This window comes from Mercenaria mercenaria, chromosome 6 (assembly GCF_021730395.1).
Source record: "Mercenaria mercenaria strain notata chromosome 6, MADL_Memer_1, whole genome shotgun sequence".
NCBI classification, from domain to species: Eukaryota; Metazoa; Mollusca; class Bivalvia; order Venerida; family Veneridae; genus Mercenaria; species Mercenaria mercenaria.
Window position 1 is genome coordinate 34,133,317 of NC_069366.1, and position 16,335 is coordinate 34,149,651.

General features: G+C 36.0%; 1 protein-coding gene across 1 annotated transcript; it reads right to left on the bottom strand.

Moving 5' to 3' along the window:
- Positions 1-129: 129 nt before the first annotated feature.
- LOC123549186 (BTB/POZ domain-containing protein 6-like) lies at positions 130-8,522 on the bottom strand. Its single transcript, XM_045337061.2, has 3 exons — positions 8,378-8,522; positions 2,136-2,400; positions 130-1,371 (listed from the first exon to the last, which is right to left on the bottom strand). Exons 2-3 carry the CDS (start codon positions 2,393-2,395, stop codon positions 300-302), a joined length of 1,332 nt encoding a protein of 443 aa, XP_045192996.2. The 5' UTR covers positions 2,396-2,400; positions 8,378-8,522; the 3' UTR covers positions 130-299.
- Positions 8,523-16,335: the final 7,813 nt, after the last annotated feature.

Genomic DNA, 16,335 nt, shown 5'->3' on the forward strand with positions numbered 1-16,335 from the left:
ATTACCCAGTAATATTTAAATACTGCACAAACATTTACCATGTTAGACACCTACTGAGTTTTGAAGACGGCACCACCAAGAATGCAAACATGTGATGTACTGCTTTTTTATCTATGTCTCCAGCAAAGATGTCAATACAATTTATTTATTCTTTCTATTCATATACTGACGCAGAGATTAAGGTAATAAATTTACATACAGAACATTAGATGACAGGTGTCATCCTAAAAGGCATATAATGCAATCTGACAAAAATAAGAATGTTTTAACTGTGAATAAAGATAACACGATGTATCTTGTTATCTGTCCTTGGAAACCGTTTTTAAAATAATATAATTGAACTGTCCCTCAGTAGAGTCAGTGCCATTTAGACTGAAATCATTCCCAGCGAAAGAGACATCAATATTTCCTGCCGATACAGTCGTTTGCCCACCTGTACCATAATACGTATAGCCCCCTGTAAGCTTAGTGTAAAGCGTGTACAACTGTCCTGGCACAATGTCAACATTATTATCAAGTATCACCTCTTCACTTATTTTTGTCGGGCTGTAATTTATTTCAATATTTTTTTCGTATAAAATATCTGTCGTACCCTGTTGAAGTTTCAATATGCCTTTTATCTTACCCGCATTTATCGGTGAAAATAGACTGACACCTAGAAACTTTGCTTTTACCGAAACCTTGAAACTGATCGAGTCTGGTAGTCCGTTATACATCCATTCTCTACTTGGAGCATTTAGAAACCTTTTAATAATCAAGCGCTCTTCTTTAACTGCTGGAATTTTGAATATTCCAGTTCTTTTCTTCATAGAAAATTTACAATCTGATGATGTAGACTTGTTTGCAATACAGTTGAAAATGCTTACTTTTTCGTCAGCAGTTAAAATGTCGTCTTTAGATGCACTCGAAGCAAATGTTTCAAACGTCATTAAAGGAAATCTTATCAAATGTAACAAATCTCCTAACTGGTTTCGTAAATCGGCAGATGAAAAATCAGCACTTCCTGTTTCCTGTCTACACTTTTCAACAGCCCATCTTTTACAAGCTCCATACACAGTACTCTCCTCGGCTTGGAGATTGTCTGATGTGATTATTTTCCGAATGGCAGTTTTTGGAAGAGCTGTTAACCCATCAGCATTTAGAGCGTCATCTCCTCGTTCCATTATGAACGACAAACACTTTTGTTCCAGCTCCTTTTCTTCTAAATCATGAACATTCTTCAAAATTGTACACACATTGTCTGCTGTTAGTCTGTTAGTCAGAAAAGTTCTACATTTTTCTTCAAGTCGACTTAACTTATATTTCTTCGCTCCAAGTAAAATGGCCATCACCGAATCTGTGTTAATTTCGCAGTCCTCTGTGTAGATATACCTATAAAATACACAGGAAAGGCAAAACAAAATAGTAATAGAAAATAAAGAAACTGGTAAAGTAGAAAGCATGCGTACAGTATTTATTGTTTTATTTTAAGTAAGAGTGGAAAATTATTTATTTATTTTGTTGGGTTTAACGTCGCACCGACACAATTATAGGTCATATGGCGACTTTCCAGCTTTGATGGTGGAGGAAGACCCCAGGTGCCCCTCCGTGCATTATTTCATCACGAGCGGGTACCTGAGTAGAACCACCGACCTTCTGTTAGCCAGCTGGATAACTTACTCACATGAAGAATTCAACGCCCCGAGTGATAGGGCTCGAACGCACATCGGTGAGGGGCAAGTGATTTGAAGTCAGCGACCTTAACCACTCGGCCACGGAGGCCCCCGAGTGGAAAATTAATCACCACTGAAATTTTAAGAATGTGAGTTAGTGATGTATCATTTTTTCCCTCTCAATCAAACCAGAATATAGCAATAGGCGATATATAACGATCACGCTGTTTGTTGCCACTAGACACTAGGTAACTTTAACGCCATACCGACACAACTTCATATGGCGATTATTTATCTTTGATCGCGGAAAAAGACCCGAGGTGCCTATTCGTGAATGTTGGTAGAACCATCGATCTTAAGTAAGCCAGGTAGATGGCTTCCTTACGTGAATGAATTCAAATCTCCAAGCGAAATTGTGAACCAACAGTGTTGAGGGGCAAGTGATTCGAAGTCAGCGATTTTAACCAATTATTGTATACTCACCTCAATATTGTTTTCATAACTTCATGTTCAATATCAGGAACTTGAATTGCATCGTGTGTTTCAGCCGGAGAACTACAGAACATAGAATAAAACATTTGACTTCGGCTAGCCAGGAGGAATTTGTGCGCTTTAATTTCTTGTTTGTTGCTTCCCACCAGAAATGTGACGTCACAAAGTACCTCATTTTGCAGCATCTGCAAGTTGGTCTCTTCAAATGACCTTTGGTTCTGCCAAGCTGTTGTCAGGGTATGAGTTGTCATTTTTTCTGTAATAAATATGACACGATTGATTGTATTCATTCGGAAAAGTAAGTTATCAATTCTCTGTAATGCATGTATACTATAATTTGGAATATTTTTAGATAACCTTACAACAGAGCATGTGTTTCAAGAAAATGAAAGCATCAATTGAAAAGAAAACAAAATTGGACAACTGAAGACTACACATTAGCTGAAAAAAGACACTGCCTTTGATGCCAGAATAAAGAAAACAACAAAGAGCATACATTCGCTATCCTTACTAAATTCAGAATTTATATGGCAATATACTCTGTTTACTTATGAAACAGGAGATATCACTGACACCAGACCGGATACAAAATACCTCTGTATAATATGATACCCTATAGGGGCCTTTATTATGATGATGATGATGATGATGATAATAATAGTAATAATAAAAATGATAAGAAGAACTTTATCTAATGAGAGACATGAACAGGAAAATACAAGCACGTTTAAATCGCGCATTTTTTACCTAAAACGCACAGTTCGACAAATATGAATACGCATACTGAATAATTGATAACATATCGAACTGATAATTTATCTCCAGAGGTGCCCAATCCCAAGGACAAAGTCAAACTGGAAAAGTTCGTTTCATTGCTAATTCAACAATAACAAACAACAAGAGCTGTCCGTAAGACAGCGCGCTCGACTTTTCTCAGTGTTTGACTCTGAATTTGAGCTTTGCCAGTAAAAAAATCCAAGTTAAAAAGGAGCATAACTCTGTTAAAATTCAAATCAGAGTTATGGGGATTGTTTCTCCTGGTGTATACTTTGATGGTAAATAACTATTTTAAGTTTCGAGTCAAAAGCTTTGATAGTTATGATAGTAACAGATATTTGACTTTATCAAAAACTTTAACTAAAAAATTCTAAGAATTGTGTCTCCTGGTGTAGATTTTGATAGTAAATAACTATTTTGAGTTTCAAGTCAAAAGCTTTAATAGTAATAGAGATATTTGACTTTATCAAAAATTTTAACAAAATTTCTAAGTTAAAAAGGGGCATAATTCTGTCAAAATTCATTTCAGTGTTATGGGGATTGTTTCTCCAGGTGTAGACTTTGATAGTAAATAAGTATTTTAAGTTTCAAGTCAAAAGCTTTGATAGTAACAGAGATATTTGACTATCAAAAACTTTAACCAAAAATTCTAAGTTAAAAAGGGGCATAATTCTGTCAAAATTCAAATCAGAGTTATGGGGACTGTTTCTCCTGGTGTAGACTTTGATAGTAAATAATATTTTAAGTTTCAAGTCAATAGCTTTGATAGTAACAGAGATATTTGACTTTATCAAAAACTTTAACCAAAAATTCTAAGTTAAAAAGGGGCATAATTCTGTCAAAATTCAAATCAGATTTATGGGGATTGTTTCTCCTGATGTATACTTTGAAAGTAAATAACTATTTTAAGTTTCAAGTCAATAGCTTTGATAGTAACAGAGATATTTGACTTTATCAAAAACTTTAACCAAAAATTCTAAGTTAAAAAGGGGCATAATTCTGTCAAAATTCAAATCAGAGTTATGGGGATTGTTTCTCCTGGTGTAGACTTTGATAGTAAATAACTAAATAACTATTTTAAGTTTCAAGTCAATAGCTTTGATAGTAACAGAGATATTTGACTTTATCAAAAACTTTAACCAACGGCGACGCCGACGCCGACGCCGGGGCGAGTGCAATAGCTCTACTTTTTCTTCGAAAAGTCGAGCTAAAAATCATTTATGTGCAAAGAACGCAACCAAGCAAAACGATAGCAGACTAAGTTGGAATGCGTCTGTTCACGAGATGTACTAAAATGTGTCACGCCCCAACAGCGTTTACTTTTGTTTGTCACGCCCCAGCAGCGTTTACTCTTGTTTTGGTTGTGTTTAACATCACACCGACACAATTATAGTTCATATGGCAACTTTCAAGCTTTTCATGGTGAAGATGATCCCAGGTGCTCCTCCGGACAAAATTTCATTTCGTGCGGGAACCTGGGTAGAATCAATGGCCGTTCGTAAACCAGCTGGATGGCTTCCTCGTATGAAAAATTGTACACCCCAAGCGAGGCTCGAACCCACATCTGTGAGAGGCAAGTGATTTGAAATCAGCGACTTTAACCACTCGACCACGGAGGCCTCTCTCCCCAAACCAACCCCAATCCTAACACCAAAGTATTGTTATACAGATAACTGAATAGACTTCATAATAATAACGGATTCTTACAGTTGACACAATGTTTATTCTTTTAGGCTAGTGCTTTTTTTCTGTACTGCTAACATAGCCTAAAAAAGTTGTGTATGACATACGGATAAAATGTCTCGTAATCATAACGTTACAAACGTAATTTTTCTCTTGTTTTTAGAAGGAAACAAGTGAAAAATTGTGCATGTAACATTTGAAATATCCTACTAAAATATTTGCTACTACAATATATCTATAGTTGCTATTTTTATAGAGATTTCGCGTTATTTCAGTGAAAACCTTGAAAATGTTTTGATATACCAGTTTCTTACAGTTAACTTTAAGCTTACAAAAGTTCCATACAAATATTTTGACATGTCAAATAAAACAATTTACAAAAGAAGTAGACATACTTTAGATGTTACAGTACGCTTCTCCCTGAAGAGAAAAAAGTGTTATTACGCATATTTATAATTAATAAACCAACTAACGCGATACCCGGGGGTTTGTAATTATTTTTTTAATAAATCATTAAAAGCGTACATTATTGAGATACCGAAACTTTTTATTAACCCTTACCCTTCTAAACTATAAAGAACTTGTCCATCTTTCAATTTGGGCAGTACCAATAACTAATAAAAGGGGTGCTTTCCAAAAAGATACTGATTGAATGGCGAGCAGTGCAGATCTTGATCTGACTACACGGATGTGCAAGCTGATCAAGATCTACACTTGGCACTAAGACAGAATCAATCCTGTCCAGCATGACAAGGATGAAATCAAAGAATGTCGTCAGCTTTCGATCTCGACTAAAAAGGACACGCACATGTATGTGCATATACATGTAACGAATTTATAAATGAACTTATTTCATTACAAGAACCAGCATTTTTTGGTTGTATCGCAACCATCACTTGGTGTTATTTAAATAGTGAATAAGTTAATTCAATATATTCAAAGTTACAACTGATAAATGTCTAGAAGGCGATGATGCAAAACAAACTAAAACCAATTTGAAATCATTTGCCGTGCGTCGAACAATAAATGTTCAACTGGCCATAGCTTTATCAGATCAAGTGGTTCCAACGTTGTTTGAGCGGTGAATTTTACGCCGATCAGATGGAGAAATATGGCCGATACTACAAATTTCATGTCTTGTAAGTATGATTTAAAGGAATTTCTACCCGTTGAATAACGAATCGAATGAAAACGATGGGTGCACCTGGAGCGCAAATGTGTCCATTTTTTAGCACATGTGTCCATTTAGCTGAGATTTGTGCCGTTTATTCAAACACTCCTGTACAGTCCGGCGGGGGAAGGAGATTTTTGACAGTTTTGACTATATCGCCTCAAATATTATATAGTGTTTATCGGGAACAAATAACTGTTAAAACACTTTTTATGTAAAGGACTACCTCTTAAAACAAAGCGTGTGTATTTTCATAGAATTATTCAGGGTTGTTTCTGAAAAATCGGCCGAAAACCTAATACAACGCCGTTTCGAGTGGGTCGCTATGCAACGCAATCAAGTGGATACCGTTCTGTTTCTTACTTGCGAAGTCTTATCCGTCTTAAAAACATTCATTAAAGCCTAACAATGAATAAATTTAGAGAGTTTTATATCATTATAATGATTCCGTCATTTCTAATATATTGTACTTTTACATATTTTATGCCCGCTTAACATTTAACATATTTTTGCGGACATTGTCAAAAACATCAACACAAAAACATAAAGCAAGGATGAACACCGAACAATATCATTAAGTAAATAAAGGTAATAGTTCGTAAAAAACAAGAACCAGTTCACGGATATTTATCTCCTCCACGAATGGTACTGAACAGCATACCAAAAGCGGGTTGACTCTTTAAATCAGTATAGTTACAGCTGGTTACTTTTTAGTCCAATACATGGCGATTCCATTACTGATTTGTTGTGCATTTAAGCTGTTCATACAAAAATAAATAAAATTTGGTCCATGATGAAAGTATTGATCACTTGTTTGTATATATTTTCGTTCATATTCCTGGTGTAGCGTTCATTTATTTTCAGAGAGATAAATCACAGAGAACGTTAAAATTGGCCAAGGAAAAGACAAGATTTTACTAGTCCTCCATAGAACAGAAACGACGTAATAAATCTCTATGGTCGCCGTTCAAAAATGAAAATACAAATGATATACAGACATCAATGAAAGAAAATAAACGGACCAGCAATACTAACAGAGATGTGCAACAGTTGTACTATGTAACTGTCTCTAATCAAAGAAGAAAAGCGATGTTTGCCAACGGGTACTTATTCGATTTGATAAGAGTTAGAAATATTGTAAAATAATGTATCTTTGCTTCAGAAAGTTGTCTCAGGACAGCCTTGTCGCTTGCAATGTCTAAAATATCTGTCTCTTCCTTCTAAAAAGTAACCAGCTGTAACTATACTGATTTAAAGAGTCAACCCGCTTTTGGTATGCTGTTCAGTACCATTCGTGGAGGAGATAAATATCCGTGAACTGGTTCTTGTTTTTACGAACTAATACTGTTATTTACTTAATGATATTATGTTAAATATCAAGCGAGCATAAAAGTGTAAAAGTACAATTATATTAGAAATGGCGGGATCATTATAATGGTATAAAACTCTCTAAATTTATTCATTGTTAGGCTTTAATGACTGTTTTTAAGACGGATAAGACTTCGCAAGTAAGACACAGAACGGTATCCACTTGATTGCGTTGCATAGCGACCCACTCGAAACGGCGTTGCATTAGGTTTCCGGTCGAGTTTTCAGAAACAACCCTGAATAATTCTATGAAAATACACACGCTTTGTTTTAAGAGGTAGTCCTTTACATAAAAAGTGTTTTAACAGTTACTTGTTCCCGATAAAATAGAGAAAAGTGAACACTATATTTGAGGCGATATAGTCAAAAACTGTCAAAAATCTCCTTCCCCCGCCAGACTGTACAGAAGTGTTTGAATTAACGGCACAAATCTCAGCTAAATGGACACATGTGCTAAAACATAGACACATTTACGCTCCAGGCGCGCCCATCGTTTTCATTTGATTCGTTATTTATCGGGTAGAAATTCCTTTAAATCATACTTACAAGACCGGAAATTTGTAGTATAGGCCATATTTCTCCATCTGATCGGCGTAAAATTCACCGCTCAAACAACGTTGGAACCACTTGATCTGATAAAGCTATGGCCAGTGTGATGTTAGGAGAATAGTAATTCTAATCATGGCGATCCGTGTTTTATCAGATATTTCTGGATGGTATGCACCTTCCATAAAAGTTTAGTTTTTTTCAATATCATTTTATTTGCGTCGTATTAAGCGTTACGCTTATTATGTTTACATAAGTTTAATACTTTGCAATTTCTGACAGCTCATGCGTTCCATATAACACATAGAAAAATACTTCAGATACGAGCCATTACGATAGTGATCTTCACGATAACTAGTAATGTAAATTTAGTCGATTCATTTTCTCCCTGTTGTCATTGACCCTTAATTTATTTTCGTGTCAGATATCTAAACTGAAAGTGCGTACACGTGAATTTAAAACTAGAGACCTACAGGAGCTATGATATATTTGCAATTTCAGACAGCTGTGGCGTCCATAGTATACATAGAATATCGATCGTTAATCATGACAAATTTTCTCATGATTTAATCTAAAAGCGTAATATTTGTCGTGTTATTTCGTAGGTAATTGAGATATATTGAAGCATAAAAGACCCTTACTTGCTTGTCAAATATCTGAATGAAAGTGAGTAATTAAAATGACTTACCTGAAAAACGGTTTTATCCTGAAAGGCACGAAGTTCAACCCTGTATGACCGGGTCATTTTACCTGATAAATCCATTAGCAAATGAATTATAAATTCGTGCTTGGGTGGTTTGCGGTTTCAATAGAGAGGTTGGGTGTTTACACTTTCATGGGTATTTGGATCAATAAATGCATGAGCTGTCAAAATTTTGAGTAGTTGAATTCTTCTGAACGAAAAGGTATATGCGTTTATAAAATATGAAAACATTTCAAAACGAGTACAGTTTTGGGTAGGGGCAATAACAATCTGACTAAAGTACATCTCCTATTACGCTACGCTTAGAAGATCAAGTACTTTAGTCAGATTGGGGCAATAACATCAGACGCTGTTTGATCTTTGTATCTCAACATTTTTAGTATTTCATCGATTTCCTTTCCTTTATTATGAAAACTGTACGCATCGCATCGAGTTTAAATATAATTCAGTGGAGGTAAAATCTAGTTCATAAATAATAAGTAATACTACAACTTTCATCCCATTTTCATAGGTTTGGAAATACCGTGAAAACTCTAACACGTGGAACAAAATGAAAAGGAAGTGTTCATTTTGTAAAGAATACAGAAGAGAGAGAGAGATCTTCAATAGTGTCCGTAAAATTTCGGCCCATAAATAAATTTAGATTTGTTTCCGGTATTTGCATTTTTCACATGAAAACGTTGCTTTTTATCTACGAGGATATAAAATAAATATATTTTATTATTCTGTCGGCAAAATTAATAAAAATTGGTAGATATAAAAATATGTACTTAACTTGACGGGACAATGGCACAATGTACTGACTTAGTTACATTCGAGTGAACCATCGTACACCGCTTAACATGCATTAATTGCAAAATGCCACAAAGTTAGAGCCATAAATCCAGGGAAAATCACTGAACGATATACACAACTAGGCTTGGCAGTGGTTACTCATGTGAAGTATGGTTGAATTCTAACCTGTTTCTGACAAATGAAGGGTCACTACTCCGCTAAATTTTTTTTAAGTAGAGCACAACTATGCTTCACACTAATCACTCTTAAGGTTTGATCACAGGCGCTTGAAGCTCTGTCAATAAATATATGCATTACCATATCCAACCCACCTAATATACAATGAAATAGTACAGATCTACGATCTCTTCTAGAGATCTAACCTGCACATATATTTCGTTGATAGAGCTTCAAACACCTGTGGTTTGATGAAATTCAGTTAAATTGTTTACAACAAGTAGTGTAAACACTATAAAATATGTCCAATCAAGGGCCAGAACATGTCGATAATATACATAAAAAGACTTGGCACTGATCACTCCTGTAAGGTTTGGTGGAAGTCCGCCCTATTGTATATGACCAATCAATGGCAATTACTCTGTTGCTGTGGAAAACAACGAACTAGAACATGACCACGATATGCACAGCCAGGCTTGGCAATGATCATTTCTGTAAAGTTTGGTATAATTCCTCCCTTGGTATCGGAGCAGTTGACCGGACAAGGTAAAATACAACAAATCAAGAGCCATAACTCCACTGAAAATCACTGAACCGGAACATACCAAGAATATGCACAATGAGGCTTGGTACTGTTACCTCCTGTAAGGTTGAATTCTACCCGATTATAAAAGAGAAGAGGCCGAAACATTATAAAACTTTATAAATCAAGGGCCACAACTACATTGAAAATCATAGAACCGGAAAATGCCGACAATATGCACAATGAGATGAGGCTTTTCACTTATCCACAATGAGATGAGGCTTTTCACTTATCACGTCTGTGAGGTTTACTGGAAAAATGCCCAATAATATAAGAGCAGGGCCCAAAACAGCATAAATTTTGATGAAACAAGGGCCATAATACCGCTAAAAATCATCGAACCGGAAAATGTTGACGATATGCATAACTAGGCTTGGCAGTGATCACTCCTGTGATGTGGTGGTGTCGGAGGAGTTGCGTGGACAAACTTTGTGACAGACAGACGGACGGACGGACCGGACGTTCCTACATATGGGTATTTATGTGGCTACTCTTTTGTTCTCTCTGTTGTTCCTTTAGCCACGAAAAATAGCCACATAAAAGCTTAACGGAATGAATTCCATCAAAGAAAAAAAGTACAGTTACCTATTGTTCCTATAGCCACCTAAGTATGCAAATGTAAGCACGGACAGACATATAGAGAGACGGACAGCACTGAATCAATGCCTCCCCCAACTACATGTAGGAGACATAATTCTGACCGCACCAGCTATGGCGGTTTTCTTGGCTAATAAAGACATTTAAATCTAGTTAACTTTAAAGCTTTGGGAATTGTGCATTTTTTAAATATTGTTTTCTTTCATATAGCAGAAAGCTTAACCACATAGCCACCTGATCAGTACCATGCAATATCATGGTTACTAGGCTGGTGTCGACAAATAGACTTCCTTGAAGGAAAATGGTTTAGGGTGGCATAATTTTATTCGCGAAAATCTTCAAATGATTGTGTTTTAGATATAATATTAAAAAAGAAGACATTTATACATTTTTGGAAAGATATGTAAAATCGTAACCAAATATAAAGAAACTTATCATAGTCGTTACTACTAAAAAAAGGACAAATGCCATGAAAAAAAAAAACCCACCCGTAATCTACATTTAAACAAGGCTTAGAGCTAGAGGTCATCCTACACCCTAAGTTTTACCTCATTTAATATTTCCTAGTTGAGGGAATTATCTCATATGATGTACAAAAACTGCTGCTTGCGGATGGATTAACTGAAGCAATATTATGAGCGTCAATGACTACAGTATTTCTTGCTGTAAATGATTTTCGGTAAGTAAATCTCTTGCTTAATATAGGTCTTCAAATAAGTGGAATTCTAGAAAGTAAGCAAATCTAGTTTGATATGAATGGATTATATTTAAAACGCTGAATATCTCAGAATTATATTACCTTGTAAACAAGCCATAGTGTCATTAGATGCAAGATACAGCTAGTAATTACATCATTGACTCTAATGTGTAATACCAGTATGGTCAAAAGGCGAATGAACTCTTATATATCAAATGTGTCGACAAAATTTGCTTTCTGGGCTCCCAAGCGGGGTCAAGACCACAAACCACTTCGACTTCTACAAGTAAGTAAATAACTTATACAATGTCAGTCTGAAGTTATTGTTATGGCCTTTTATATGCATTTATACATATATAAGCGATAGTAAAATGCCGACAAATTATGATAAAAGCACAGAAAAGGTCTGTTATATCGATGAGCAAGAATCTTTGATAAGGCCCAAACATACAATTCTAACCGTTCCTTCACATTAATGAATAGCGAACCAAATAACTTGCGAAAAAAATGTGTAAAATTTACATTTTTACGGAATATAAGCTCCACCATGTCGACATATAACATGTTTGCATTTAGATACATTCTCGTAGCATAAAGGGGCATGTCTATACCCATCATGTGCAACATTCTAATTCATTTGTGTTTTCTTTCATCGCGTTTCAAGATTATATATCAACTTTGCAATTTATTTTAGCAAGTTTGCATGAACATCTCTAGGAAGCCAATAAACTTGATAAACTATTTCAATACTTCAGCTTACAATTACTCATCGAAAGGAATACTTACAACTATACAATTATCGTAAAATATATAATTATGCCTCTGAAATTGATCTCAGAAAATCGGCTGTGCCGAAAGTATACGTAGATAAACGATAGCGAAAAAGCCAATAATATATGAAAAAATACAGAAAATATCCGTTGTAACCGCCCACTTAGCTCAATAGGGAGAGCGCAAATCTACAGATCGCGGGGTCGCAAGTTCGATCCCCGGGCGGGGCGTATACTCTCCGTGACGATTTGATAAACGACATTGTGTCTGATATCATTCGTTCTCCACCACTGATTCATGTGGGGAAGTTGGCAGTTACTTGCGGAGAACAGGTTTGTACTGGTACAGAATCCAGGAACACTGGTTAGGTTAACTGCCCGCCGTTACATAACTGAAATACTGTTGAAAAACGGCGATAAACCCAAAACAAACAAACAAACCGTTGTGCAAGACTCTTTTGTATAGCACAAACATAAAAGCCTTACTTTTCCTGCACATTTAACATGAATAGCGAATCAAGTAGCTTGCGAAGACCATTTGTACTCTTTTACATTTTGATCGAACATAAGCTGCACCATGTCGATAAATAAGATGTTTTCCAATCTAGATACATTTTTGTAGCATATTGGGGCATGCCTATATCCATCTTGTGCAGCATTCTAATATGTTTGTGTTTTCTTTCATTGTGTTACAAGATCATATGACGAATGTGTAGATTTATTGTTAGCAAGTTTGTATGTCCATTCCAATGGACTACCAGTACCAGGAATTAAGATAAATGATTTTGCCTCAACCAACTCTAGGAAGCCAATAAACTTGATACACTATTTCAATACTTAAAATTAATCATCGATAGGAATATTTACAAATATAACAATTATAGATAACTAGTAAAATATATATGCCTCTGAAATTGATCTCAGAAAATCGAATGTATCGAAAGTACGAAAACTGGCGCTTGCCAATTATAGTTAAAATACTGCATTTTCAACTCCAGAAATCTTATGAACTGATTTTCATTCGTGTTTCTGAAGTTGGTATGCATATCGTTTGCTTGAAATAATTCTTCAAATGAGACAAATTTTAGAATGTAAACAAATCCAGTTCTGATAGTCGTAGATTATATTTAAAAAGCTGAATATCTTGGAGTTATATTACCTCAGTACCTGTATGACTAAGTCATAGTATCATTAGATGCAAGATACAGCTATTAATTACTTCATTGTCTCTTATGTGTACTTGCAGTACGGCCACAAGGCGTGTTCCTTATCAAATATCAAAGTAAGTTTATTATCGATGAAATTTCCTATTTGGGCTCCCAAGTGGTGTCAAGACCACAAGCCATTTCTATTTATACAAGTAAACCAGCGTTTTAATATTGATGTCATTGTAAAGCAGTTGTTACGATCTTCACACCAGTGTGTAACATTTTGAATTCATACGTAGATAAGCGAAAGCGAAATGCCAACGATATACATGTATGATAATAATACAGAAAATGTCCGTTGTACCGATGTGCAAGAATCTTTGGTAAGGTTCAAACATAAAATCCTAACCATTCCTGCACATTTACATGAATAGCGAAGCAAGAAACTTGCGATAAACATTTGTACGCTTTACATTTTGACCGAGCACCATGTCGGTATATAACATCTTTTTTTTTAAATCTAGATACATTTTCGTAGCATATAGGAGCATGTCTATATCCATCATGCGCAGCATTCTAATTTGTTTGTGTTTTCTTTCATTGTGTTTCAAGATCATATGACGAATGTGTAGATTTATTGTTAGCAAGTTTGTATGTCCATTCCAGTCGACTACTAGTACCAGGAATTAAGATAAATGATTTTGCCTCAACCAACTCTAGGAAGCCAATAAACTTGATACACTATTTAAATATTTCAATTTACAATTTATTCATCGATAGGAGTATTTACAAATATAACAATTATAAATAACTCGTATAATATATATGCCTGTGCCGAAAGTATGAAAACTGGCGCTTGCTAATTTTAGTTTGGTGACCTCTTCTTCAACTGCAGCAATAGTATGCGCGGCGCTGACTACAGTTTTTCTTGCATGTCTCTACATTTTCGTTCGTGTTTCTGACGCCAGTATGCAAACCGTTTGCTTATAATAGGTCTTCAAATGAGTGAAATTCTAGAAAGTAAGGAAACACGGTTCTATATAATATGCCTGGATTTTATGTAGAAAGCTAAATATCTCAGAGATATATTACACGTATAACCAAGCCACAGTATCAGTAGATGCAAAATACAGCTAGCAATTATTTCGTTGCCTCTTATGTGTACTAACAGTATGACCACAAAGCGGATGAACTGTTCCATATCAATTATCAATGTATATGTGTCCATAAAATTTGCTATCTGGACTCCCAAGCGATATCAAGAGTACAAGCCACTTCGACTTATATGAGTAAGCCAGCCTTATGACCTTCTGTCACCAGTGTGTAACATTTTGAATTTATTCATAGATAAGTGATAGTGAAAAGCCGATAACATATGACAAAAATACAGGAATGCCCGTTGTACCGAAAAGCAAGTATCTTTGGTATGATACACACATAAATTCCTTACCATTTCTATACATTTTACATGAAAAGCGAAAAACATTTGTACGCTTCACATTGTGACAGAACATAAGCTTCACCATATCGATATATAACATGTTTTTCAACGGCAGTACGGCCACAAGGCGAATGAAATGTTCCGTATCATCAAAGTATGTATGTCGATAAATTTACTATCTGGGCTCCCAAGCGGTGTCAAGATCACAAGCCACTTCGACTTATACAAGTAAGCTAGCGTCATGATCTTGGTGTCACTGTGAAGCTATTGTTACGACCTTTACACTAGTGCGTTACAATTTTGAATTTATACACTGACAAGCGATAGTAAAATGCAAATAATACATGTAAAATATACAGGAAATATCCGTTGTACCGATGTGCAAGAAGCTTTGGTAAGACCAAAACATAAAATCCTTACCATTCTTGCACATTTATCATGAATAATGGAGAAAGTAATTTGTGAAAAACATTTGTACGCTTTACATTTTGGTTGAATATAAGCTCTACCATGTCGATTTATATTTATTTATTTATTTTATTTCAGTCTTATCCATTTACATATAGTGAAAACATATAAACAGTAAAAATCACAAATGTAAATGGTCACTCTCTGGCTAGCCAAAATAGCCAGAGCAATTGACATCCTGGTTACTCGGCTACTCTGGCTGAACTCTGGCTATTCTGACCAGCCAGAGTAACCAGAATTCTTGATACTCTGGCTGAACTCTGGCTACTCTGGCTAGCCGGAGTAACCAGAGTTCTGGCTACTCTGGCTAAACTCTGGCTGAACTCTGGCTACTCTGGCTAGCCAGAGTAACCAGAGTTCTGACTTCTCTGGCTTCTCTGGCTGAACTCTGGCTACTGTGGCTACTCTGGCTAATTTCACGCACATAACATTCTGGACACATTTACGTAGCATATAGGGGCCTGTCTATATACAACATGTGGAACATTCTAGACACATTTACGTAGCATATAGGAGCTATATATTGTATTAAGAATTTGATCTACAATTTGAGGGGCTTTACTGCCGAATCGATCCAATGGTTAGGATAGATACTTGGCCTGTGAAATATATTTGAGCCGTGCCATGGGAAAACCAACATAGTGGCTTTGCGACCAGCATGGATCCAGACCAGCCTGCGCATCCGCGCAGTCTGGTCAGGATCCATGCTGTTCGCTTTCAAAGACTATTAATATTAGAGAAACCATTAGCGAACTGGCTGAACTCTGGCTACTCTGGCTACTCTAAATAGCCACTTGAAAATAGTTATTAACTTGAAATTCAGTTTTAAATATGCTATTTAGATAGAAATGACATACGAATTGCGCCATGAGAAAACCAACATAGTGGTTTTGAGACCAGAATGGATCTAGACCAGCCTGCGCGTCCGAGCAGGCTGGTTAGGATCCGTGCTGTTCGCTAACAGTTTCTCCAAGTCCAATACGCTTTAAAAGCGAACAGCATGGATCCTGACCAGACTGCGCGGATGCGCAGGCTGGTCTGGATCCATGCTGGTCGCAAAGCCACTATGTTTGTTTTCTCCTGGCACGGCTCAATTATTAGATTTCATAATCAAATTCAGCTAAGACTGAAAAACTTTTGTGAACATGGGACCTGGTTACTCTGGCTACTCTTGCTGACCAGAGTAGCAAAAACATGTTAAAATCCTAGAAACTCTGACTACTCTGGCCAGCCAAAGTAACCAGAGCAAATGAAATCCAGGTGACTCGGGCTGTTCTGGATACTATGG